This window comes from Panicum virgatum, chromosome 2N (assembly GCF_016808335.1).
Source record: "Panicum virgatum strain AP13 chromosome 2N, P.virgatum_v5, whole genome shotgun sequence".
Taxonomy (NCBI): domain Eukaryota; kingdom Viridiplantae; phylum Streptophyta; class Magnoliopsida; order Poales; family Poaceae; genus Panicum; species Panicum virgatum.
In genome coordinates, this window is record NC_053146.1 from 59,989,717 (window position 1) to 60,014,168 (window position 24,452).

General features: G+C 45.4%; 4 protein-coding genes across 17 annotated transcripts; 1 reads left to right on the top strand and 3 right to left on the bottom strand.

The window, feature by feature from the left end:
• Positions 1–764: 764 nt before the first annotated feature.
• On the bottom strand, positions 765–6,398 carry LOC120661490 (protein FAR1-RELATED SEQUENCE 9-like). 13 transcript variants are annotated; one of them, XR_005669917.1, is made up of 7 exons: positions 6,004–6,344; positions 3,188–5,293; positions 2,987–3,117; positions 2,742–2,911; positions 2,478–2,628; positions 1,799–1,878; positions 765–1,508 (listed from the first exon to the last, which is right to left on the bottom strand). XR_005669917.1 is itself a non-coding variant. In XM_039940373.1 (6 exons), the coding sequence occupies exons 2-5, from the start codon at positions 5,253–5,255 to the stop codon at positions 1,810–1,812; spliced, it is 2,346 nt and encodes a 781-aa protein (XP_039796307.1). In that variant the 5' UTR covers positions 5,256–5,293; positions 6,004–6,398; the 3' UTR covers positions 765–1,508; positions 1,799–1,809. The 13 variants fall into 13 exon arrangements, 6 of the variants coding, with proteins under 6 accessions (XP_039796307.1, XP_039796306.1, XP_039796303.1 ...); XR_005669916.1 differs by having other exon boundaries at positions 3,188–5,296; XR_005669920.1 differs by having other exon boundaries at positions 2,742–2,908; positions 3,188–5,296; positions 6,004–6,343.
• A 1,380-nt stretch (positions 6,399–7,778) lies between these two features.
• LOC120661493 (ATP synthase subunit gamma, chloroplastic) lies at positions 7,779–9,262 on the bottom strand. Its single transcript, XM_039940377.1, has one exon. It carries the CDS (start codon positions 9,131–9,133, stop codon positions 8,042–8,044), a length of 1,092 nt encoding a protein of 363 aa, XP_039796311.1. The 5' UTR covers positions 9,134–9,262; the 3' UTR covers positions 7,779–8,041.
• Positions 9,263–9,793: 531 nt separating this feature from the next.
• LOC120661492 (protein RRP6-like 3) lies at positions 9,794–19,729 on the bottom strand. Of its 2 annotated transcripts, XM_039940376.1 has the most exons (13): positions 19,051–19,162; positions 18,477–18,581; positions 17,825–18,066; positions 17,640–17,738; positions 17,235–17,318; positions 16,381–16,467; positions 13,793–13,913; positions 12,862–13,040; positions 12,714–12,752; positions 11,710–12,218; positions 11,105–11,603; positions 10,290–10,945; positions 9,794–10,036 (listed from the first exon to the last, which is right to left on the bottom strand). In XM_039940376.1, exons 3-13 carry the CDS (start codon positions 17,987–17,989, stop codon positions 9,964–9,966), a joined length of 2,511 nt encoding a protein of 836 aa, XP_039796310.1. In that variant the 5' UTR covers positions 17,990–18,066; positions 18,477–18,581; positions 19,051–19,162; the 3' UTR covers positions 9,794–9,963. The 2 variants fall into 2 exon arrangements, with proteins under 2 accessions (XP_039796310.1, XP_039796308.1); XM_039940374.1 differs by lacking the exon at positions 18,477–18,581 and having other exon boundaries at positions 19,051–19,729.
• A 76-nt stretch (positions 19,730–19,805) lies between these two features.
• On the top strand, positions 19,806–21,609 carry LOC120661494 (pentatricopeptide repeat-containing protein At5g66500, mitochondrial-like). The gene has a single exon (XM_039940378.1). It carries the CDS (start codon positions 19,978–19,980, stop codon positions 21,049–21,051), a length of 1,074 nt encoding a protein of 357 aa, XP_039796312.1. The 5' UTR covers positions 19,806–19,977; the 3' UTR covers positions 21,052–21,609.
• Positions 21,610–24,452: the final 2,843 nt, after the last annotated feature.

Here is a 24,452-nt window from a genome sequence, read left to right on the forward strand (position 1 = left end):
CGGGTGCTCGTCCGCGCGCCCCTGGCGGCGAGCGCGGCCACGGCGGCGCAGCCGGCCCTCGTGCGCGCCGTGGTGGTCTCCGCCGCGGACGAGGACGGGTACCTCGAGGTCGTCTACGAGGGCGCGCCCCTGCCTGGCGACGACCCCTTCGCCACGGTGCGCGTCGCGAGGGACCAGGTCATCGCAGTCGCGGACACGCCGCTGCCCGCGTCCGGCGGCGGCACAGGCCGGGACGACGCCTCCTCCCCTCCCGGTGCTGAGACAACAGATTTGAAGATGCTAGCTACGGCGGCGGCGGACATCTAGCTTATTTGGCGCAGCCATCAGCCATGCATACATATATGCACTGTAGAAGTAGCAGCTGCTTGTATATCGAAGTAGCCAGCCATCTAGCATTGCAACTTTCCAGTACTACTGTATTAGTCTCACCATCACCACCACTCCACAGCACTTATTAACACTAACTAATCTGAAATCTCTCATCTATATTCCATACTCATGTACTATTAGTTAGCTACTCCTTGCTGATCCTGCCACAGTTTGTGCGTCATGCCCAACCACCATGTCCAGGCTCGATCAAGAAGGCCGCCAGCTCCACACAGCTGCTGGCTCCGCCAGCGCCACCTCCCACTCAGCCGCCCGGCCAGGGACCAGGCGGCCGTCGTGAGCACGCCGCCACCTGAGTCCGGCCTCAGCCTGCGTGTCTTCTCTCACCACCGACCAGATAAGTTGTCGATCAGCTCTGATCAGCACTAACCAGCAAAGAAAGCGTCCCAAGACCAGATGCCGTCTCGTGTTCCCGGGATCAGTTTTTCTCCTCGTCCCATCGTCTATGAGTAAGGGTCACAACAAATTACATTACACCAACAGGTGGCCAGCACAGCAGTTACACTACAATTCAGAATCCATACCCAAAAGACAAGTCAGCGTCAGCTCGGATGCGCAGCCCATGCTGGCCCGGCCCTGGTGCTCCCCGGCCAGCGCTGGCAGCCAGATCCTCCTCGCCCTGCTCTTGCTCCGCCTTACAGTGATCCTGCTGCTCAAGCTCAACTCATGCAGGAATGGAGTTCTCCGTCGGTAAGAACGCCGCCACATGTCAAGGCCCAGGAGGCGAGCTGAGCAGGTGCCTGGTGCCATCTGATGGCCTTGTGTTGGAGTTGGGACATCTTTTTGCACAAGAGAATCGGTCCCTGCATCTGTATATTTTGCAGCTGGATTCCGATCCTGCAGAAATGATGTAATATGACCTAACTCTCGCTCTCACATGACTTACAATTTACAAGCCTAGAATTGCCTGCCTGAGACATAATAGCAAGCGCCTGAGACATAATAGCAAGCCACTGCTCTATGCAGAAGAACAGGTGCGGTGGCAGGCAGGATAGCGGCATTCCCCCAAACTCCACCAATCATTTAACCGCCAAGGCCTTGATAAACAGTTGACAGAGTTCAAGCTGGAGTCGGTAGCAGCATTCCCTGAAAAAGGTTTTCCAGCAACACACCACAGGAACCTGGAAATTAAGAGTAGCAAGACTTCAGCCTGAGCTCACTCTAGTATGGGTTGGTATCATGCATTCATGCATAGAGCAGGCGTAGGAACACTGTTTAACTGTTTAAGTATAACCAGCTATTGCCTGTAGGCTGTAAACACTAATACCAGTCCAGAACAAGACATCCAGCTCTGTTGTTCGGCATTTGATACGTGCGTCCTCTTGCCAGATGTGGCAGCAAGAGCAATAAGATTAAGGAAATAGTTCTGTAGGTCACATGACACGCAAAAAAATGTGAGGGCATTGCATACCTTAGTATCCTTCAGATGTTCTTTGCACCAGCAAAATTTGAATTGGACCGTACTGCAGCATATGCAGACAAATGATCCTGCTGGACATAACAAAAACAAGGGCGAATAAGTTCAGAGAGTGACACCTGCATCAATAATGCCTAGCTACACTCCGTGCCCATAGCGTTCGAGAAAAAAGAAACTCCATGCCCATATATGTGCTACAGTTTGTATTGTCTGCATCTTTGTGTGCTTCTGTTGTCTCTCAAGGTCTTGCAAACAGTGTATCGTGCATTAAACTTTCAGTGACATCAATAGTATTATTTTCTACAGAAGGCCCCTGAACTGATTTACCAAGCCATGCATCTTCTGCATAGCCCACAAGTTCAAAATTGGAGTTTACGATCTGGGGGTAAATATTCTTTTTGGCAAAATTATGTAGGCCTTTTTCCATTTGTGAAGGACAAAATGTCATGTGACGATATTCAACAGACACCAACTTGCTTCAGCAGACAAGAGCTCAGTGGCTACAATGTCTGGGGGAGGGGGGGGGGGGGCAACATTGTTGCATCTTTCCCACCACAATTGTGTTTCTGTGAAGAGTGTTGCTACTGCCAGCTGTTGGTTGCCCTTGAGGCCCATATATATGGTGAACTCGTCCACTTCAAATTCACCTTCAGAAATCGTGTGCCCAACTCACCCATTTCATCCTCACTGTTCTCTCTCGCACAACAAAGCTGTCATCCAACTATCAAGGATTTGAACCATGGGAACCATAACAGCTCGGAAATGAGCTGTCATGGAGGAGTTAGAAATGTGCCGCCCCCGAAGTTACTGTAGCACTGCAGTGCCTACACGGATACCATAAGTCAATTTTTTACTTGTACTTGATATGAAAGCATAGAGCCATCTACAAGGAGGCCAAATACCAAAGCAAGAAGAAAGATTAAATAATAAAAAGTACCCCCTCATCACCGACAAATCACATGATCTTGTGTTGATCTTTGCAAGGTAAGAGAAATATGTTGAGTCCAGTCTGTCAATTAATACCTGTGGTGTGCACAGGGGCATTGTGTGCATATTCGGATGCATATACATCTGGTTTGGTTGGATAGGGGAAGTAGGAAAAGCCTGCTGAACATGAAGTATGTAAGTACAAGATCTATTAAGTGCTAAAAATAAAATGGAAAAGAACTTATTTCTGTGTACCTGATAGTAATATGGCCTTCCAATTGTTGCATTACCCTGAGCATCTTGTGAAGATTGATATTGATGCTCATTAGTTTGGACACTTAGCTCCAGGTCAGTTGAGGAAGCTGCTGGGGCTTGTTTTGCCTTTTCTGCATAACAGGATATACTTTGAATAAATTGATACTCTCTATGAGGAGGGAGTTTAAAATTGTTACTTACTTGAGCTTGGTCCTTTTGTTGGTTTTCTCTTCTTTTTCTCTTTATTACTAGCATCTTTGGCAGCTTGACTGCGCATGCTTCTCATTTCAAAGAATACTTCCAGTGCCTTCTCTCCAGTTTCAAGGGAGTCCCAGAATATTTTTCTTGATTCCTCCAATTCCTGGCTCTTAATAATTAGGTTATATGCATACTGCATTGCCCGATTGCGATATGCAAGCTCAGCCTCTGTGCATTCCTGTTGGGTTGAATCATCTTGAGTAAGTTTATACATGCTTCTCCTGGCATCTTTTGTCCAGCGTTGCAAAACATATTTTTCTGGAATTGTGTCCACATTCTGCAGGGTGAAGACTTTGAGGGCATGTGAACAAAGAAGACCCATCCTTTCAAATTTTCTGCAAGCACAAGTGATCTCCATGGTGGAAGTGTCAAGAGCAACAGCCCATACTTTTGAACCTCGCCCCTGCATCGTAATTTCAAACCTCAATAAATTTCCACCACTTGAAGTTTCATGGCATGAAGTTGCTCCACATCCATCCAGAAATTCTGCCTCAAATAATTTGTAGATCCGATGTGTATATGATTCTGCAGTCTGCTTCAGAACTGTACTATGCTTAACTGCTCGTACTGGAGCAGTTTGGCTACAGCGAAAATCCTCTTCAGATTCATTTCTACGTAGATCCTTGACAACCTTTTCTAGTAAGAGGGCAAAACGTGTAAGAGAGGTATTTTCATCAGAAATTCCACTGAGAATATTATTTGAAACCTCCCCCCACTGAGAAGAATTAATCCCACCATCAAATGTATCTTTGTTAAATGCTGAGCACCATTTATGGCGAAACCTATGAAGGTCAATCAGCCAGCTATTATCCTGTAGTTTGTATTCACGAAGCATTGCAGTCCATGATTCCTCAAAATCCTCTTCTGAGTCAGATCCTTGCATACACTTGGTAAACAAAGTTTGAAATGCTTGCGACGTATTTAGTGAGCCTAAATGAGATTGTGCATTCTTCAGAATATGCCAGTAGGAAAAGCAATGTTGTGTGTTAGGGAAAACCTGCTCAATTGCCTGCATAATAGCTTCATCCTGATCAGTGAATATTGATTTTGGTGATTGGCCTCCCATCGACTCCAAGAACGATTTAAATACCCAGGCATAGGAAGCTACAGACTCATCTAACAAGAATGCACAGCCGAAAACAACATTCTGCCAGTGGTGGTCAACACCAACAAATGGAGCACATATCAAGTTATATTTATTGATGCGGTAGGTTGTATCAAATATAATAGCATCTCCAAAGCAGTCATAATCATTTCTACATTTACCATCTCTGTAGAAGAAGTTAGTCATACGCCCTTCTTGATCAACTTGGACATCCCAATAGAACATGCCTTCCTCGTTGGTTCTACGCTTGAAATAACTAACAAGGTTTTGGCCGTCTCCAGCCTCAATTACTGTTACACCCTGGATGCCCACTTGATTGTAACACTCCCTTATAGTATACCCTGAACTTTCAGGTGTACCGCCTTCGATCATGTCAGAGAAACCATTTATTGGATGTGACTCTGTAGATGTTGATGGAACTATGGCACCTGATTTGCCAACAGCTAGCGACTTGGCTGACCTCAGCATGTGCCTTTCCCCAGGTTTCGCCAATTGGTGATTATGCACAGGAACAAAGCGTATAACTGTCCATTGCCCCTTCTCGTCAACTCTAAAGCGGATCATTGCTTTGCAATTAGTTCTTGTGTCTGGTCGATTGAAATTTGCTTCTGTAACAGGTTCATCATACTTAAGCCCTTCCTTTGAGCAGTAGTAGTCCTTTGTTCGAATATTCTTGGTACCGATAAAGTACGACTGTTTGCCCTTCCGCACACTAAAACCAATTCGATGCCCATAGTCACAGTACAATCTGTATGCCTCTTCCTCACTATGGACTACGCAACCAAGGAGCTCTTCTGTTGCCTCCTTGCGACTCAAAGCATTTCCATAATCAGCTGCCTTTTCTGTCTCTTCACCATTCTCCCTTCTCTGATGCCTCTCTTCTTGGAAATCTTGACTGCTATCCATTTCTACCCACTACCCAGCTAGCTCCATCAATAAGTCAACTGCTGCAAATTAACATTCATATATTCAATGTAAGATGCATAAATCAAAACATTTGATCTAATAAAAGGGGGAATCATAAACAAGAAAGCTACAATGAAATTCCCCATTATACATAGGAATTAGGATGTTAGATGCATCAATCAGATGTTGACGGTGCTAGTGGGTGGCAGCCACACAGTGGCTTTGTTCTGCCACATGATACCATACAAGGTACGCTAAATCCTAAATCCATCAGATCATCACTAACCGAAGGCAATTGGTAAACCCTCGACATCCAGGTCTATCAAACTACCAACGACGGAAGCAGAAAACTAAATTTTGCTTAGCGTGACATGGAACATAATTGAAACTTCTTTTTTCGAAACTGAACATAAAGGAAACTTGATATTGCATTAGCTGTTCAGCAAAGGTTTCCCTAGCTCGGCTCCGTCTAGCAACAGAACCGAAATGCCACCATGTGTCGCGCGAAAAAATTGCAATATTAGGACTGCAAACACTGACCACTCGTGAATTTGCCACTCCCAGTGAATGACACGGTGGGACCATCTGTGCCTATGAAATGTGGGGTCAATGACAAAACTGCAAAGGCCAATGTTTGCAGTCCCATTTTTGCAAATTTCTCGTGTCGCGCTCTAACCAAGGCCCAATTTAATTACAGGAACAGCCAGGGGGCAAACAGCAGCACAAACGCGAACCGTGAGTGTCTTACCGCACAAATGGAAAAACCGCCCCAGGAGCCGGTTGGTCGCTGCGGCTCCCTCGCCGACCCGCGGGACGCCGCCTGGAGCTCGGTGACAGTATTAACCCTTGCCCGCGCCTCTCCGCCCTCGGCCTCGAGGACCGCTGCCCTCGCCGAGCCCACTGGACGCCGGCAGCTAGAACTCTCTTCTCCGCATAGCAGCGCCACGGCCCACGGGTTCAGGATTCCTGCCTGGGTAAGGGCCGGAGGGAGCGTGACGCCGGCGGCGTGGGCGATGGGGGTGGCCGTGGCCGGCAGGGGACGGGAGGGGGTGGGGGTCTAGCGGCGGTCTACGCCCGAGATGGTGGAACCGGTCCAAGGGAACTGTGGGACATCCAAGCCACACGTTGCCTGCACCTGGTGTTCCAGCACTCCCACCGTAGAACGCTACGCTGGGGTCCATAGGAGTGCTTCGGATTTTTTTTCTTTTGTTTTTGTTTTTTTTTTTTGACATGGAACTGGTGGAAGTACTTCGGACTACAAACGTAGTGAAAGGGGAAAGACTACAATTAGAGGGATCTTTCTTGTTTGCCTAAATAATATTTTATTGATAAATCATATAGGTGCATAAGCTGTTAAGTTGCCTATGAAGTTCCCACATGTGTCTACCTTTTGTTTTTGCCATTTTGAAGAGAAGCAAGAAGACAAAAATAATTTTGTACAAATTTAGTAGGAAATATTTCAGTTTCAACAGAAATCCTATAAAGTTTTTCCCGACGAAATCTTATGAAATTCCAGTGTGCCTTTTACTCTTGCCCCTTCATGAAAGAAACAGGAAAAGCTATAGAATGGTGGTTTTTATCCAATTGCAAATGGCTCCACACAACCACTTATGGAGGAGGAATGTGCTCGATTATAGAATTGTTATGATGAGAAATGTCGAACAACCTTGTGTTATCACGGTATTAGTATTCCCCGCCTCCTCCATGTCTAACTAAAGACGAACAATCACCAGGGGCAACGGCGGAGCTTAAGGGGTGTTGGGGATGGTCCAGCCCCCCTCCCCACCCAACCTCTACGGAACCTATGGAGCCCCCCCCCCCAACCCCCAAAGCCCCTCTACAATTTTCAACCATGAATCAAGAGGAGGAAGAGGAAAACGAGGAAGAAAAAGAAGAAGAAAGAGGGGGAAGAAAGAAGAAGAGGAAGATGGGCCCCTCCTAAATTCAAATTATAGATTCGCCACTAACGTCAGGGGCAGGGATCTCAAAAGCAAGTGCTCACTTTGGTACACCTTCTCTTTTTTGGAAAATCTCACTATTTTGAACCGATTTTGTGTCTGCGTGAACACACGACGACACTTTTCTTGCACACATTCGCTGTGTTCGCTTGGTTGTGACTGGTGCTGATTTGTTATAAGAGAACAGTACTACTGACTGGCGGCTGGTGCTAATTTAGTATGAGAGAACAGTACTGCTGGCTGGTTGGCTGACAAGCCAAACGAACACAACGATTATCTAAAATTGGACAGAGATATCGCCACATCTGACCAGTGCACAATCCAATAAAATATATTTTGTTCATATTAGAATCCAATTAAAATTGCTGTAGTAAGTAGTAACCCAACAAACTAGATAGATGAAGTGGAGACGAAGTGCTAGATGGAGCAATTCTACTTCAGAGTCGGCACAGGAAAATCGGGCGTGCCGAATGAAGCTGCTCAAAGCATTGAAGCTTTGCTGGCCGTTGCAACAAATCTCTTACAATTACCAAGCAGTGTATAAATCGCATAGGAGACGGAGGCAGGACTTGCAAGATAAAGTTACTCGGATTATACATTTGGCATCTCTGAATTTAAATTCTTGTGTATCTCGCGCGGCATGGCATCACGACGAGCATGGAACACAGAACTCCCTCGTGTTTGTGCTATCAGGAATTACAGACAGACTGAACAGCAAGAAAAGTGAGAAAAAGAATTATATATAGCAGGAGCACCGCACGAAGAACGTAAGCCACCACCGGCTCAGCTTGGCTCAGTGTTAAGGAGAGCGAGGAGGACGGCTTCAGCTCAGCCGGCGAGGGCGTCGGCACCGGCGACGATCTCGAGGATCTCCCCGGTGATCTTGGCCTGGCGCTGGCGGTTGTAAGCGATGGAGAGGTTCTTGCGGAGCTCGATGGCGTTGTCGGTGGCGCTGCTCATGGCGCTCATCCGGGCGGCGAGCTCGCTGGCGAGCGACTCCTGCAGGGCGCGGAGGATCTGGCTGTTGAGATAGAGCGGGAGCAGCGCGTCGAGGATCTGCACGGGGTCCTGCTCGAACTGCACGACGGGGGAGAAGGGCTGCGTCTCGATCTTCACTTTCTCGCGCTCGACGGTGAGCTTCCCCTCCTTGGTGGTGAGGCGGAAGAGCTCGTCCTCGGTGGCGTCCACGCAGACGCCGTTGACGTCGCAGATCTCGCCCTTGGGGGACATGGGCAGCAGCGTCTGGATGATGGGGTCGGAGCGCACCAGGGACACGAACTTGGAGTAGAGCAGCTCCACCTTGTCCACCTCCTCCGACACGAAGAGGGAGTAGACCAGGTCGCAGATGGCCTGCGAGTCCTTCACCGTGGGCACGCCGTTCACCTCCAGCTCCCGCTCCAGCGGGATGTAGGGGCGGCGCGTGAAGTAGGCGTTGCCCTTCTTCCCCACGCTGATGACGGTGTACTCGAGCCCCAGCTGCTTGAGCTCCTCGATGCGGGTGTCCGCCTTCTTCAGCACGTTGTTGTTGAAGCTGCCGCAGAGGCCGCGCTCGCCGGTGAGGACCACCAGGGCGACCTTCTTCACGGGGCGGGTGCGGGTCAGCGGCAGGTCGATGTCCTCCGTCTGGATCTCCTGGTTCATGTTGTAGAGCACCTCGACCAGGGCCTCCGAGAAGGGGCGGGACGAGACGACGGCCTCCTGCGCGCGCCGGACCTTGGCGGCGGCCACGAGCTTCATGGCCTCGGTGATCTTCTGCGTGTTGCGGACCGAGTCGATGCGGTTGCGGAGCTCGCGGAGGGAGCACCGCACCACGAAGCCGCTGCCGCCGGAGCGCGGGGCGGAGGAGCGCCGCCGGGTGGAGGAGGCGCTGCTGGCCAGCGCCGAGGAGGACCAGGCGGTGGAGAGGTGGGAGCAAGACATGGCTGGTGGTCCGCGGCGACGGGGATCACCGGCGGCGGCGGGGGAGGAGGCAGTGGAAACTGGGAAGGAAGGGGGGCGGGATTGGAGGGAGGGAGGGAAATGGGTTTGGATGGATTGGGTTTGGGTGGAGAGTGAGCACGGTGGGGTATTCAAGCCGGGGCGAGTGGCGGAGGGGCAGTGATGGCGAGATGGCGAGGATCATGTGGCTCCGCCGAGCTGGCTGACCCCTGTTGCTCCTCCTCCTGCTACATTTTTGGCCTGTCAGGGATAAAAATCTGAAAAAACAAAATAATCCTTCGTGGAAACAAACAATGGATACTGGGATCCTGCTCAGGATATCCCACAGTGACCCCAAGACCACAAATGGGGAGGTGTTTCACATCTCTACAGGAATCAGTGTTCCAAACATGCTTAAAGAAATAAAGCAAGTATAAGGCCTGTTTGGAAAGCAGCAAGTTGGTTCAATCCCTGGGTTACAAACGAGACGAGACTTCGATGAATCAGTTTGCTGGGATAAAGTTCAGATGTGGTCTTTCAGATGTGGTCTTTCTAAAAAAAAGTTCAGCTGTGATTTTCAAGGGCTTACTTTTTGGTGCTCTAATTTTTCGTGTTCAGAAAATGGCTGGACAAAACTGAAGCATACTTCATGGCAAAGGAGTATGTAACGAAGAAGATGAAACTGTCGGTTCAAGATAAATCAAGGTGCTAGTACAAGAACACAGTTTGAGAGGTACAAAGATCAGGTTTGATGGAATGCAAACTACACTGGGAAGCAGTATATGTAACCTCAGGGTACAACAACAGCAAAGGTATTTGAGGAGATCCGTAGCCTAATTGCTTGGGGGTGGAGCCGGATTCTTTGATGGCTTGTAGACACTGAAGTCACCGAAATCCCGCCGTCCACTGCACCACAGAAGAGGATATGCAGATAACAGTAAATATCTGATGATCAAAAGGAAGTGTGGACAAAAAGCATCACTGACACACAGAAAGATCTTCCAAGGTCACTAGTACAGGGCTTAACACTCATCTGATATCTTGGCCAATTCTAAGCGCCAGAAAGTTCAAGCAATCATACAACCAATCCGTGTGCATAGGAAACAATGTTTTCCAGCATCCTTGCAAAAGAAAAGGGCGCGTGTGAAAGGCAACTAACCTGTGGTTGATATTCCAGCCAGAAGGTAAGTAGCGCGGGTGAACAGCTTCAACAAAGACCTGCCTCCACCTCTGGCAGAACTGGTTGATAGCTTCCTCCCCACCGTTGGAAAGCAAAAGCTCCACAATTTGTTTACCGTGATGCCCATGACCCAACAGGGATATCTTCTTCACAGCATTCTTGGAAATGATCTGATTAGAATTGTCACAGATGGATGGATTTCTGCCGAGATGGTCATTTGCAGGAGTGCAGGCACCACCTGCTTGCTGCTCAGTATCTGTCTCGAGTGTTGCAGAGTCATGGTCAAAAGTGGTATCCTCCATACTGACTGCCAAACTTGAACTGCCCTGGCTCAAGGTTATATCTTCTAGCTCATTGCGACTCTCTGCCTCATCAAACTCTTGTTGACCATTACTCTCAGTTCCAACCTCAGGAAATTGGTCAGATAATACATGACTATTTTCTGATACATGTCCATTGTTTTCTGAGATGGTGCTGGTGCTGCTCTTTCTAATAATGTTTTGAGCCTGAGCTCTAAATGAATAACCCTTTTTCTTTCCAAGACGCCTTCGCTCATGTGGACTCATACCTACAAGTAATGCCACCTCGAGATCTTCAGGAGTTACATCCCTACCTCCATAATATGAATTTACAATCTGCAAGGAAACGGATGGATCAGTAACAAAAATCTACAGCTAAGAACAAGTACATATTTAACCAGCAAAGAATATGGGCGAGTAGCACAAAACAGGTTCATTAACACTTGAATACAACAGCTCAGGTAACTGTAAACACTAGTACAAGAATGTTATCACCTGCATTAGCTCTTCACATCTCTTCAATGGCATAGTAGATCCATGCCGTAGAAGAGCCATTGCAGCAGTCCTCAGCTGCAATGGGGAGACGCCTGTTCCATTCAATTTATCTTCAGATATTGATGTGTCGGTAATCAAACTTATATCACCCGAGTTCACTATCTTTTGCACAAAAAGGGGTATTCCAAATTCTTCTGCTACACGCCTCTTGTATTTTTCAGCTGCTGAATGAGCAATTTCGTGACAGTCTACACAGAGAAGTACAATATCATGTGAACGATGGCTCTTCAGATGCTCTGGAAAATGCATCCTGTAGCATGATGGTATTATTCTGTATCTAATATAGTGGCTCTTTTCTCCACATCCAACACAAATATTTTTCTTGCTCTGAATATAGAACTCATTATCTTCATCCTCTGGACGACCTTTAGGCTCAAATAGAAGAATGATTGCTGGAGGACTATCTTCAATTAGTTTCGCCAAATTACGTTGAACATACCTGGGGTAGAATACACCCTCAGTTTGAAAAAAAAAATAACTTTTTCATTAATGCTATATGCCTAAATAAATGTAAATAGTTAATGAGCGCTATTTAAGAGACGAACCATTCCAATTTTTTGCGATCACAGTAGCAAAGTAGTCTTCCATCACTTGCATAGATCCTGCAATTGTGATATACTGGGGACTTGCACGAGAACTTTTTAATGAATAAATCCCGTGAAGCCTTTTTATTAGGCGGTGCTGTCAGCAATTTTTCTCCACTTGGAGCGAAGGAAAACATATTTGTTTGCTTCAAACTTAGGTTTGTTATAAGGTTATAATTATAAACTGATAGTCGACATAATCCACTTGGATCTTTATACTTCTCTAGCAAACTTTTGAAGATACCATCTGTGCTGGTAGTGGTGTCCTCCAGCAGATTGAAAAGTTCTTCAACGTGAGCAACAACAATAGGTGACGGTGACGACAAGGAGGGGTACATACTTGAAATGCTTTGGTCAGTTTCTGCTATGATAGCAAACACCTCTGTTGGGCCTTTTGGAAGACTAACAGCAACGGCAGCTATAGCTTGGTCTGACAGAACATATCGTAAGCTTTCATCATGCATCCGAGCCTGGAATGACCCAAAGCCCAAGTTATTAGGAGATATTAGAAAGGAAGAACAGAGCACAACTACTTAACTGCAGATAGCATAATTATTAGTCCAGCAGTATTTGAGCACAGTAGAAATCGGCCTAGGCACATACATTGCAGTTCTGTTTTTAACCTATTTGTTTGTGTTCTCTGTAGTGTCTATTCCATGATTTGCATGATGTTAATGCCCTCGGCATATGGGTTACTTACATTTACAGTTAGGTATAGGTAGCTAGGTAGCCGATTAGGCAGTAGGCAACATGGGCAGACTGGCCAACTAGTCAACCTAGTTGTTAATTAGTCATGACTAGTTGGCTAGTCAGTGCCACTGCCCAGGCAACAGAAATTGGTTCTTCGAATAGAAAATATGGCATGTTCAACCCGAAATTGAAAGGTAGTTAACAAGAAATAAAAAAGATTTGCTTTGCACAGGGGAGAGGGGGCCATTCCAAGGGAAATAGTTGTGTTGACTGACCATTAAGTCCCTCCATGCACAAAATTTCCAAACAAGATCCTGCAATGCAGATGACTAGTAAATCAGGAACAGAAAATATTAAAACCACTGGCTGGCAAGCTAACCAGAAGACGTTCACAATCAAACAATGAATACAGAAAACAAGCACCTTCACTTCACTAGACCTTTTGGAGTCTAGCCCATGAGTTTGCAAATTTCGTGAGAGAATAGATGCTGCACTGGAAGCTCCAGGAGGACATTCGATTTCTTTTGCATAAAGTTGCATGCAGACCATATTTGAGCGATGACTAGCCTCGAAGAAAAAATTGATTTTATCACTGGAAGTATCTGATTAGATATTAGAGCTAATCAAAGACTTGAGACATGTGATAAAGGCCAAAAGGTAACACCGTACCAATATGTGATTTGATGTTGACAACAAAAGAGAATTTCTTTAGGACCATTCAAATCTTATGAGGGTTAAGGTATCAATTTCTGCAGTTCAGCAATAGGATGTCATCAGTACATCATCACTGCCATCTGCATTCCTTGGTCCCCTTAATACTGCTTCCATTTCTTGACTACACATCAGGAATATATAGAGATGACATTGTGCTTACACAATGAAATATTTCCTGCTTACATAGCTCTACAGTGTACCACTCAAAAGTTTTTTCCATTGATAGCACAAAATATATTTCCTAATTTTACTTAATTTTTCACACTTCACCAATATTTCTCCAGACATGGATCCAACAATGTAATCTTTGCAAATAACTCAGCTTTTCCGGAAATAGCAGATTTCAAATTTATGACCCCCTGTACTAGCAACAGGTGTGTTAGAGCTGCTACTGTCTTCCATGTGCAGAAAAAGAATAATAAACAGAAACATCATCTAACTCAAGAGCCAACAATCCAAAGAAATTTATGCTCCTTGGACCATGTGAAATTAGTTTAAAAATTCAGAGAACTATGACTTCTAAACTCTGGGATAACAAATTCGGAGAATTATATTCGATAACCATGAGGGTATTGAATCAATAAACAAAAAAAGCACGAATTATAGGGAGAGAAAACTTGTCGTAGCACTTAAAACATACCACATGCTTTTGCATGGAGCTCTGATGCCAAACAATTTGCGATGTACAACAGATAGTGAGCATCAGTGCGAGCATACTCAATCATTTCTGGCGTCAGAGGGCGCAATCTCCAATCTCCACGCTGGGAGTGAAACAAACAGGACCAGATATCAGGCGATTGGAATGTAGGAATGTTGGAGCATCAAACAAACTGAGATTTTGGATGCCAAAAGAAATATTGCTAACATATATGCATTTGGTTATCATTTTCATTAGCATGCCATGTATTCAATAACAAACATAATGCTCAAAAGCAAGTAAATTTGTGAAAATATCTTTTTCGTAAAGAAACTTAGCTGAGTTTGCTCAATTGAAGGTAAATTCAACCTAGATGTTCAAGTTTATCTTTCTTCGAATTTAATCGACTAAGACAGCAAGGGTAGGATGTGCATGTGGTGACTTAGCATAACCTAAGATGTGACTACCAGGCTATGAAGGATACAAAAGGTTAAATGTTTGCAACAATCAAAGCTAACCAGGTCATTGAACTATTGAAGCCAATAGAGGGTGGACTACTAGGATTATAAGTTACAAGCTGGGATTGAATATGTTAGAGTATATTAGGCAACTCCGGATATGGTTAGTTTAGGATTGATTGTAATCCCGGGATAACCTTCCTTATCTCTAGGAGAGGCTACTTGCCCTCCAAGCCATGTACTACCGCCCAATGGGCTCAATGCAATACATCGACCACATTATACGCATCCTACTCTCCTACATGGTATCACGAGACTAGGTTACAAACCCTAGGCCTCTGCTTCCGCTGCCGCACGCCGCCCCCGGGGAGATCGATCTCCGCCGGGGCAGCGCCCTCGTAGGATCTGCGCGCGGATCCCTCTGATCTGCCGCGCCGTCATGGTCAACAAGCAGCAGAAGGGCCTACCTCCAACCGCTGCCTCTATGGTGCCTTGTCGCGCTGGACCGTGCGTCGACCGTCCTCCGCTGGGCTAGCGCCGCCGCACGGTGCTGCTGCCTCCGCGTGGGGGCCGCCGCCGTGGTTGCCGGCACCTCCGCGCAGGTGCTATCGCCGAGGCGCGGACGGGGGCCGCTCCCTCCAAGGGGTCACCGCTTGGCGCTGCTCCGTCCCTGCCTCTCCCTGTTACTGGTTGCTGTCGATGCATGCTGTCGATGCAGGGAGAGATAAGGTTGGGGTGAGGAACTGCTAGGCGTACCCAAGGTTGTACGTGGAACTTTATGTTGCTGCTATTTTTTCTTGTCCGATCTAAGATCGGTTTGCGTCGCCCTGCCGTTCGTCGGCTCGTCGCCGTTCATCGTCGACACTCCCCGAAGGACGAGGTTGTTGTTGCGCCCTCCAGGCTGCAACGACGATGTTCGTGATCAAGCCACCCTACCGGTGTCGTCGCCTTTTCAGGCGGTGGCGCCACTCGCCGCCGGCCTTCGTCAAGCAGGCGTTCGATCCGCCTCCGCGCCTCCAGCCATTCTGGCGCGGACATCACTGCCAATGTTCCTGAAGGAAGACGTCGTCGCCACCCCTGATCTGAGCGCGACACTTGCTGCAACCTGCGCCGTCGCCTCCCCAGTCCTGAGCGTGACCTAAGTCGCAAACCGCGCCGTCTACCATCGTCATCCGCTGCACCGTCCTGTTGCTGTCTTCGGCAAGAAGCTGCTAAGTTTGTGTACTCGAGCACCTCGACGACGCTTCGACCCGCGCCCCCTTCACGGCTTCGACCACGTCCACCTCGACTTCAGCTACTACGGCACTAAAGGGCTATCATCTGCATGAGTCTCCAGTCCAAGCTTTCGCACCGGCGTTCCGACTGCAGGGGGGACACGTCTCCATTGTTCTCCAGTCTAACCGTTCGTGTTGCTACCGCTACGACTGCGGGGGGATGTTATAGTATATTAGGCAACTCCGGATATGGTTAGTTTAGGATTGATTGTAATCCCGGGTAACCTTCCTTATCTCTAGGAGAGGCTACTTGCCCTCCAAGCCATGTACTCCTATATATACCGCCCAAGGGGCTCAATGCAATACATCGACTACATTATACGCATCCTACTCTCCTACAGAATAGATGGCGCCTTTAGAGTTTAGCCAAAAGAGTTTTCATGGATCATATAGTAAGCTAGCTTGCCTTGCTTATTAAGATATAAACCAAGCAACCCAGAGAACAAGATCAGCATATGTAAGCATGTATTTTAGCACTGTGATGTTTTGAAAATCATTTATATTTTCTATTCACCAATTGGGAAAAAAGGTAAAGCATTCCCTTTAGTAAAAATCTGATTCCATAGGACAGCATGGCAGATAGACCCTCAATCTGCTTCTTATTTTATTTTAATTTGCTATGTGAAAGCATAAAAATAATATAGTCCTCATTAATCGAATGCACTTTTCAAGATTTATATAGAGCAATCGCTAGCTATTCCTTTAGTTGCTGAAATACTAAAAGGCAAATCTAGAGGCAGGGACGCACAATAGCACTATTTAGGTACTGAACACATCGGTGCATAAGGTCAATTGGCAGTGAGTAACTGAGTGGCCTTACTAAGCTTGGTATTTAAGCTGATACTGAACAAGTACTTACCTGCATTGTCTTGTCTGTGGTCACTTCACAATATACTTCAAGCAAATATGCCAATGATTTCTGTGGTTTCGACAGAATTTCACATGCCTGCAATAAAACAGTTGCAGATGCAGTTAAGAGAAGTTACATGCATTTATAGCATAAGAAAAAAATAGCTAAGGGTGTAAATTCAGAAATAAGAAAAGGACATCTACCACAACCTTCGTTTATTAAAAAAAAGATAAATTAAAAAAAGGTAGAGTGAGGGGCCAAGAGACAGAAAAAAAGGTTCAAAAGCCAAAATATCCTAAGCGTAATTGGAAGCATGCAACTATAAAGTGATCAAATATGGTTTAATAACCTAAAACTTCCGGTTCCTAACTGCAATAACATTCCACCACAGGATAGGTTCATTCAAAAAGCAATAAAGAGGGAGGTAGTATTTCTCTGCATTGACATTCTCAGCTAACTAGGTAAAATGCTCCACAAACATTGCCTCATTTGCTGATAAAACAGAATTTCCATACTATTGTAACGAAAGAAAAGAATTACTGAGACAATTGATTGGCTCCCAAGTCACAACTAAAAACTATCACATGATACAATACAGATTCTTTTTCACTTTTTATATTTTCCAGATGATAATATTGGTTCTTAATTTTGAGTTAGTCACATTTCTTTCATTTCATCAGACCAATTACAACATGCATACATGTGATGTGATATCAAACAAGTTTGAAATGGCAAGAATACTAAACTATCTACACAGAAAAAAAAAGTATAGCAAAGAACTAACATTAAGTGTCTTACACACCAGAATTTTTTGCAGAATCACATTAAATGCATCAACCAAGTTATAAAATACTGGTACTTACCTTGGCAGTATCAAACATATTCACAACGTAAATATGAAAATCTCGTTGAAGCCAAAGAACATCATTGTCAGCTCCATGGAAGATCTACAGCATAAGGCAAAAGAGAAATGTGCGTATTTAGGATGCCTTACGGTTTATCTTTTATTTTAGGCTTAGTAATTAAGTGGAAAATTAATGCATATCCAGAAAGTAAAACTCAGTTACATTTCAATGGCATGTAAATAGAGTTCATTGCATCATCTTTGCTTGTACTGTAATAGAGCTTGAAGTTTGCAGTGAACATGGCATTCATTACAAAGAGTTAAGGGCTATCGTCAACTCAAGCATAACAACAAATCCAATACTGAAAATGAAAATAACTGACTTACCACTGACAGCAGTTACAAAGATGTGTTACATACTTACCTTACAGATTGAAGGATTGGCAAACACTGGACGTAGCATGCCCATCACATCATGCAATGCAATTGTGTCTATCAGATAATCTTCCTTCTGTGTAGAGATCTAAAATAGAATAATTGTACATTAAAAAATAACAAACTTATAAAGAACAGAATGTTGCCGGTGCATTACTGAGTACCAGTAATTACCTGCATTAGTGCAGTATATCCTAGGAAGGACCGAACACTGTGCTGCTCTGTATCAACAGCAAAAGCCTTTTCCTCGCCCAACAATCTTGTCAAATGCTCCAGTTGAGCTTCTGTATCAACCCAATTATATGGAGTACTCATTTCTGGGCATTGGTCACCCAGCATAAAGCTATGCAAACCAGAGGGCTTGTTTAGCAAAGATGTGATTTCCTTTTCGAATGGGTGGACTCGTTGTGATGATTCTGTATCAATTAAAATGGACTGTCAGAGCCATTAAAATCATGGGACCATTTGACATACACTCCTACGAACAATCAGTATTCAATATGCTTGCATGCAAATTTCATATCCGGCAGCAAAACTTATGCACTCAACCAGGGGCGGAGCCAGGAATTTGTTTTTTTCATTATTAGGGGGGGCCAACCATGCTAATTTATATAAAAATTTAATCAAAATTCAAATGTTCAATGTAAATTTGGGAACCATAGGGGGGGCCAGGCCCCTGCCCGCCCCCCCTATCTCCGCCCCTGCACTCAACCATCCAGCTTAGCACCTTCACTATCTCTACATTCCCTTGGCTACTAATTCCTAATTGCAGCTCAAGTTCCTCGAGTAACATAGACAGAAATTGCAGTAGAGATATTCAAGTTACTTGTGCCGAGATTTCCAGAGTCGAAGCCATGAGAAACAATTACTGTTTCAAATGATATCAGCAATAACCTGTAGTCTTATGTTAAGGGCATGGCCTGGAGCCCTCCTGCAAGCCCGAAACACTATGGCATTATTGCAAAACGTTCATCACTAAAATAGCATGAATGAACAAATGGAAGCACGCAACTGACCAGCACTTATAAATGGGATGTGGTCATCATAGGATGTGCTAACAACAGGAAAAATTGGCCACAGGCCACCCAAATGAAATATCAAACTTAAATCCTGAATGCGTGGCTACCAGAATATGCAATCAACTCTGCAGCTACTCCTTAGGATTTCCTAGACAAACTCGGTACAACCTTGCCCTGAATGGTCAACGAAATTCCCCAGCTGACAGAAAATTGACACAAAACTGCATTCCTCTAATCCTCTTCTAGCCACCTGGCGCATCGCACAGCTAGATCCTACGTAACTAGGGACCCGGGGAACTCCTAAAGGCTAAAATAACCGTACGGTTACGACGGCAATGCGGAGATCCCCACGGGCAGGACAAGGACACCAGGTGCGCGCACCTTGAGACGGTAACGAGGGTGCCTCGCCTTCTGCGTCTCCCGGCTGAGCACTCTGGCGGCGCAGGTGCTTGAACGGGGAGTAGGAGTTGTCGGCGAGCACGCGTTTGAACCGTGCCTGCGGCTTCTCCTCCTCCTCGCAGGCGCGGCGGGGGCGCCCCCGCCGCACCCCGACCCCGAGGCGGCGAGGCGAGGCGGGCGCCCGGTTCCGCCGGCGCCTGCGGTGGAGAAGAGCCGCCGCGGCGACGACCGCGAGGCACGCGGCGGCCGCGACGGCCGCGCGCGAACGGAGGGTGGCGGCGCCGGACATGTCGGGACGGGTCGAGAGGGAGAAAGGAAGTGGGTGGCTTGATTTGGACCGTCTCGAGGGCGGGTCGGGCCCCTCTGTCGGGGCCAGACCTGCTGACTCGAGAGGTTGGCACCACCACTGAATCAGCTCGAGTGCTTAAACGCAAGGTAAAAACTACTCCGCAGAACCGAAATGACGAGTGCTCCGCGGCCGCCGCCGATGTCCACCCTGCTCCGGCTCCTCTCCTCTCACCCCTCCCTCTCCACCGCCGTTCACGCCGTCCTGCTCAAGTCCTCCTCCCTCTCCAGTCCCAACCCGATCCCGGCCACTGCCCTCCTCAGAGCCTACGCGAACGCGGGGCTCCCAGGCGCCGCATCCCGCCTGTTCGACGAAATGCCCGTCCGGGACGCCGTCGCATGGAGGGCGCTCCTCACCAGGGGTGAGCCAGGAATTTATTTTTTTTCATTATTAAGGAAAGGCTAATCATACTAATTTATATAAAAATTTAATCAAAATTCAAATATTGAATATAAATTTGGGAACCATAGGAGGGTCAGCCCCTGCCCGCCCCTGCTCCTCACCTGCCTCGTCCGACACGCGCGCCCTACCGCCGCAGGCCCGCAACTGCCGCATTCCGTGGCATGGCCGTCTCCGGGTTCCCACCCACGGCCGCCACCCTCTGCACCATGCTCAAGGCATGCACCGCGTCGCGCGCCTTCCGCCCTGGCCGCCAGCTCCACGCACGGAAAGTCATCTCGTGCCCCAGCAACTTAATCATGAATACGGCCCTTGTTGATCTCTACATGAGCTGTGGTCTTGTCGAGGACGCCATGAGGGTGTTTATGCTCACGAAGTGCCCCAAGGATGCCGCACTGTACAGCGCTGTTCTTTCCGGCTTCGTGGAGAACTGCTGGTTTAGGGAGGCTTTCTCCATGCTGTGGTCGACTGAGCTCAATGGAATTTCGCTGACTTGTGCTCTCACGGCCTGCTCAGCGACAGCAAATTTGGCTTATGGTATGCAGGTGCATTGCAAGGCTCTTCGTTGCGGGTTTTATTCTAACACCATTATATCCAATGCACTTATTAATATGTATTCAAAATGTGGGAGGACAGTGGACGCACGGATAGTGTTTGACAGGATGGCTGGCAAAAATGTGGTTTCCTGGTCAAGTATGATTGACGCTTATAGTCGCCACGGGCGTGGTGTCGATGCTTTAGTTTTGTTTAAGATGATGGAGAAAGCTGCACCCATGGTCTTGCCAGACGCTATTACATTTCTGGCGATTCTATCGGCCTGTCGACACTGTGGTCTTGTGGATGAAGGTCGGTCCATGCTCCATTTGATGAAAACCAAGTATAGGATTGATCCACATCCAGAGCACTATTCATGTTTAATAGACATGCTAGGCCGTGCAGGACAGATTGATGAGGCATGGGATCTATACTGTAGTTTAACTGCAAGCCAGAATAAGTGTTCCAGTGCCATCTATGTCGCTATGTTGAACGCATGCAGAGCTAGCATGGATGCCGTAAAAGGAAAGAAGGTAGCTGTCCGCATGCTAGAGGTTGACCCACAAAATCCTGGGATTCATGTCTTGATATCAAACTTTTATTCTGCTATTAGACAATGGTCTGAATCAAATGAATCATGGAGGGTTATAGTGGAAAAGGGTCTCCGGAAAGAAGCAGCTAGTAGTCATGTCTCTGTTAGCTAAAAATTGGTTTTGCAGAAATATTGAAAACAGCTAACACTGAAAGTGTGTTAAAGCTTGGAAACAATGGTGGCCAACCAAACAGGCCCTTAGTCCAAGCAAATGCCACAGTTGGTATATCAAGAGTCTTAGGGCCAATTTTTGTAAACCATACTTGAATTTTCTTTGACATAAGAAACTATTGAAAATCGGTAGTATATAAGCCTTATTAATGCCAAATGTTGCAGCTGTATCAAGCATACTTGTGTTAGCAGAAATATGTAATCTTAATATTCATTTTTGCATTTTTGTCACATCTGTTGCCAAGCTCATTGTTGTGCAGTTTGACATGATTACTGGATGCCTTTTTTTGTTCTCTTACTATTATCTGAGTCAAGGATGAACTGAGGAAGAAGACGAGAATGAATTTGAAGAATCTGTTGCCGATTCATCTTGTTAAACTGATGTGTGTGTTATGGCTCCCAAACTCTCATATTACCAGTTTTACTACATCTGATCCTTTCCTTGACTAAGGCTTCAGAAAACAAATGAAATTATCTATCAAATGCTTTACCATTTTAATTGCTAGGCATGGCTTAGCCATGTGATGAGTTTTTTTTTATGTTGTATTCATTGCAAAATGATGGATCTCCTTCCAGAAGTTTCTAATTCCGAGCACGAGAAATGAAAGACATGAAAAATCTCAATTCTCTATGGCTTATAAGAGATAGACATAAAATTTTCATGAGCAACAAAATCATAAGAATCTTTTCTCCTTTAATGCAATAGCTATATTTTGATATAGAGTCCATTTGTTAAAGTAGTGAAAACCATTGACTTATTGCAATGGTTCGAAAGTCATTGTTCCATCTTTTAGAGGTATTGAGATTTTTTCCTTTTTAAGTTTAGCTCTTTCCCCTAATAGATCTTTGAATAACTATAATATTCTTCCCAGGCCCTAATAATGTCCTATCTCAAAATACTTCACCAGCGAATTTTTCCTGTTTTGCTAGCGAGTATGTTATCTACTAACACAATAAGGAGCATGGCCATTATAGCTAAGTAATGAATCTTTAAGTTAGCATCATCTACGCTCTGACTGGTTTATTTTATATCTATTTCTGCTTCCTTGACTTGTTTTACTTGTTTGGGTTTTCTAGTGAAATAAGACTAAGGCTCCCTACTTGCTTTTCTTGATCAACTACAAAACAAAGCACTTTTGTTTTTGTTTCATGAAAAAAAAAGATTGAAAATTTGAATGGTAGGCTTATTCCTTATTACCCAAACTTATTGAATGTTGTCCAAATGGTGCATTGGAAAGTAAGATAATGCTTTTATAAGGACCTGTTAGTTTAGTGTTTAAGAATCCACAGATTTACTGAATCCAGGGACAACAAAGCTGCACAAGTCTGAAAAACTCAACAAACTTCTCGTGTGGAGCTTTTTACTGAGCTTTTGTTTCGTTTGGGATGTACATGAATATGTGTTTGCCCATAAGATATGAATACTTCACCAGCAAACTTTTCAAGTGGGATTTGCTTCCATTACTGATCTCATGATGTTTCTCAAGATTCCAACTCCCAATGCACCATTGGTTTACTTCATTCCAGCATGATAACATCTTATTGATCCTTGTAGCAATGCAAAAAAATAAGTGTCAAATATTGCTGCTACTGATTTAGTTTCATTTATGTTTGATTTTGCTCCTGCCTAGTTGGCTACTAAAATAGGTGTGGTCCATTGTGGCCCTAGATCTTTTCATAGGAGAAGCAATGCAGTATTAGTGTGGTGATATCCTGCTTTAACAATCACTAGGCAATTATATATGTCCGTGCGTTGCTGCGGACAAAGTTGGTATAAGTATAAGATGCGTATTAGTGTACGTGCGTTAATTTGTAGGAATCTACGTGATCGAGTCATGAACGGAGAGGGTTGGTCCAACTCGCATACAGGATGGGCTAAGATCCACCTGTCAATAATACGAGACGGACCAAACCAAAAATTTAGGTGGAAATCTTACTCACTTTAGAAATATGTATAGATTATTTTTTCATGACGTAATGTACTTTTCTTTTCCTTGCCATCTCATGCCATGACAGCCTATAATTATCAACACTCACCTCGACCCACCATCATAGCCATCCACTAGTATCACTTTTAAGTTTATCCATCTTATTACTTTCTTTTTCTTTGACAACAAATTGACAAGTATATGCATCTACGACACCATTTGGTTGTTCTTCCTTTACTCCCTATTCCCAAATTCTAAAGTGCAACATCTCAATAGCTCTCTCGTGCTAATCCATATTCCCCTGACCCTCCTTCATGGAAGAGCAAGCCACTCACATATCATCACAATAGATTAATTTCAAACCGGATATAGTATCAGTGTAACACTAGCGCGCACTAAACCACCTCTACCTTTATTCTTTAAATCATTCTACTTTTTCTTCACAAAGAGTAGATAGCAACATCTTATCTAGTTTAGCGCTAGTTGGCAAGGACAAAGTGAAAAAAATCACAGGTGCGGTAACGCCGGCCTCAAACTCAAGGTCACGACGGATGCGTGTTTATATGAGCGCCTGCAGCGCAAGAGTTTGTTACATGTCCGGATCAGCAAGGAGTTACAACAAGTTTACAACAAAAACATGTATCCGACTACTATCTAGAAAATCTATGTCCAGGCTAAACCGGCTAGAACTTCTTGATTATAGAGTTTTCATCATATACTCTAACACAAGGAACTTGCTCCATGAGTCCGTGGTCGCTCCTTTTGTGACATCATTTTGAGCACCCGATACATGTTAGTGGCGGCATCAAACCCGAGGTAGAGCTTAACGAGCTTAGTCAATTAAGCATGACAAAAGGACCTAGCATGAGTATGGGAAGAAGATAGAGGCATCACTATGGGAGATGTGATCCAAAGAGACGCGGCGTAAACCAATGATGATGATAGCACCAACGAACTACAAACGGAGCAGCCATCATAGAGGGATGTGAGGTGTGGAAGATCTAAGATTGAGAGCATCTTGAAAAGAGGACGAGTGTCTGTCAATGGCAATATAATGAAGGAGAGGGTAGAAGCGAATACAATGAATGCATGGCTTGCTACTTCAGTTCCTGGGAAGAGAAAGACGATGAAGAAGATAATGATAGAAAAGACAATTCATAAGCACAATATAGTGTAATTTTCTGTAATACATCAGTTTTAGTGGTCTTTTATATAGGCCATTTTTCAATAGTATTTTCTCAAGGTGACAAGCCCTCGGTGATGCATTAGTAGTTCTTAAATCGTATGGAACAGGCAACCTCATGTTTTGGTGGAACTAAATGATTAAATATAACTATCGCTTCAAGTTTCCATTCTGTATCCCTTTTAAATTGATGACCCAACCCACACCTAATATGTTATTCTTCGTAACATA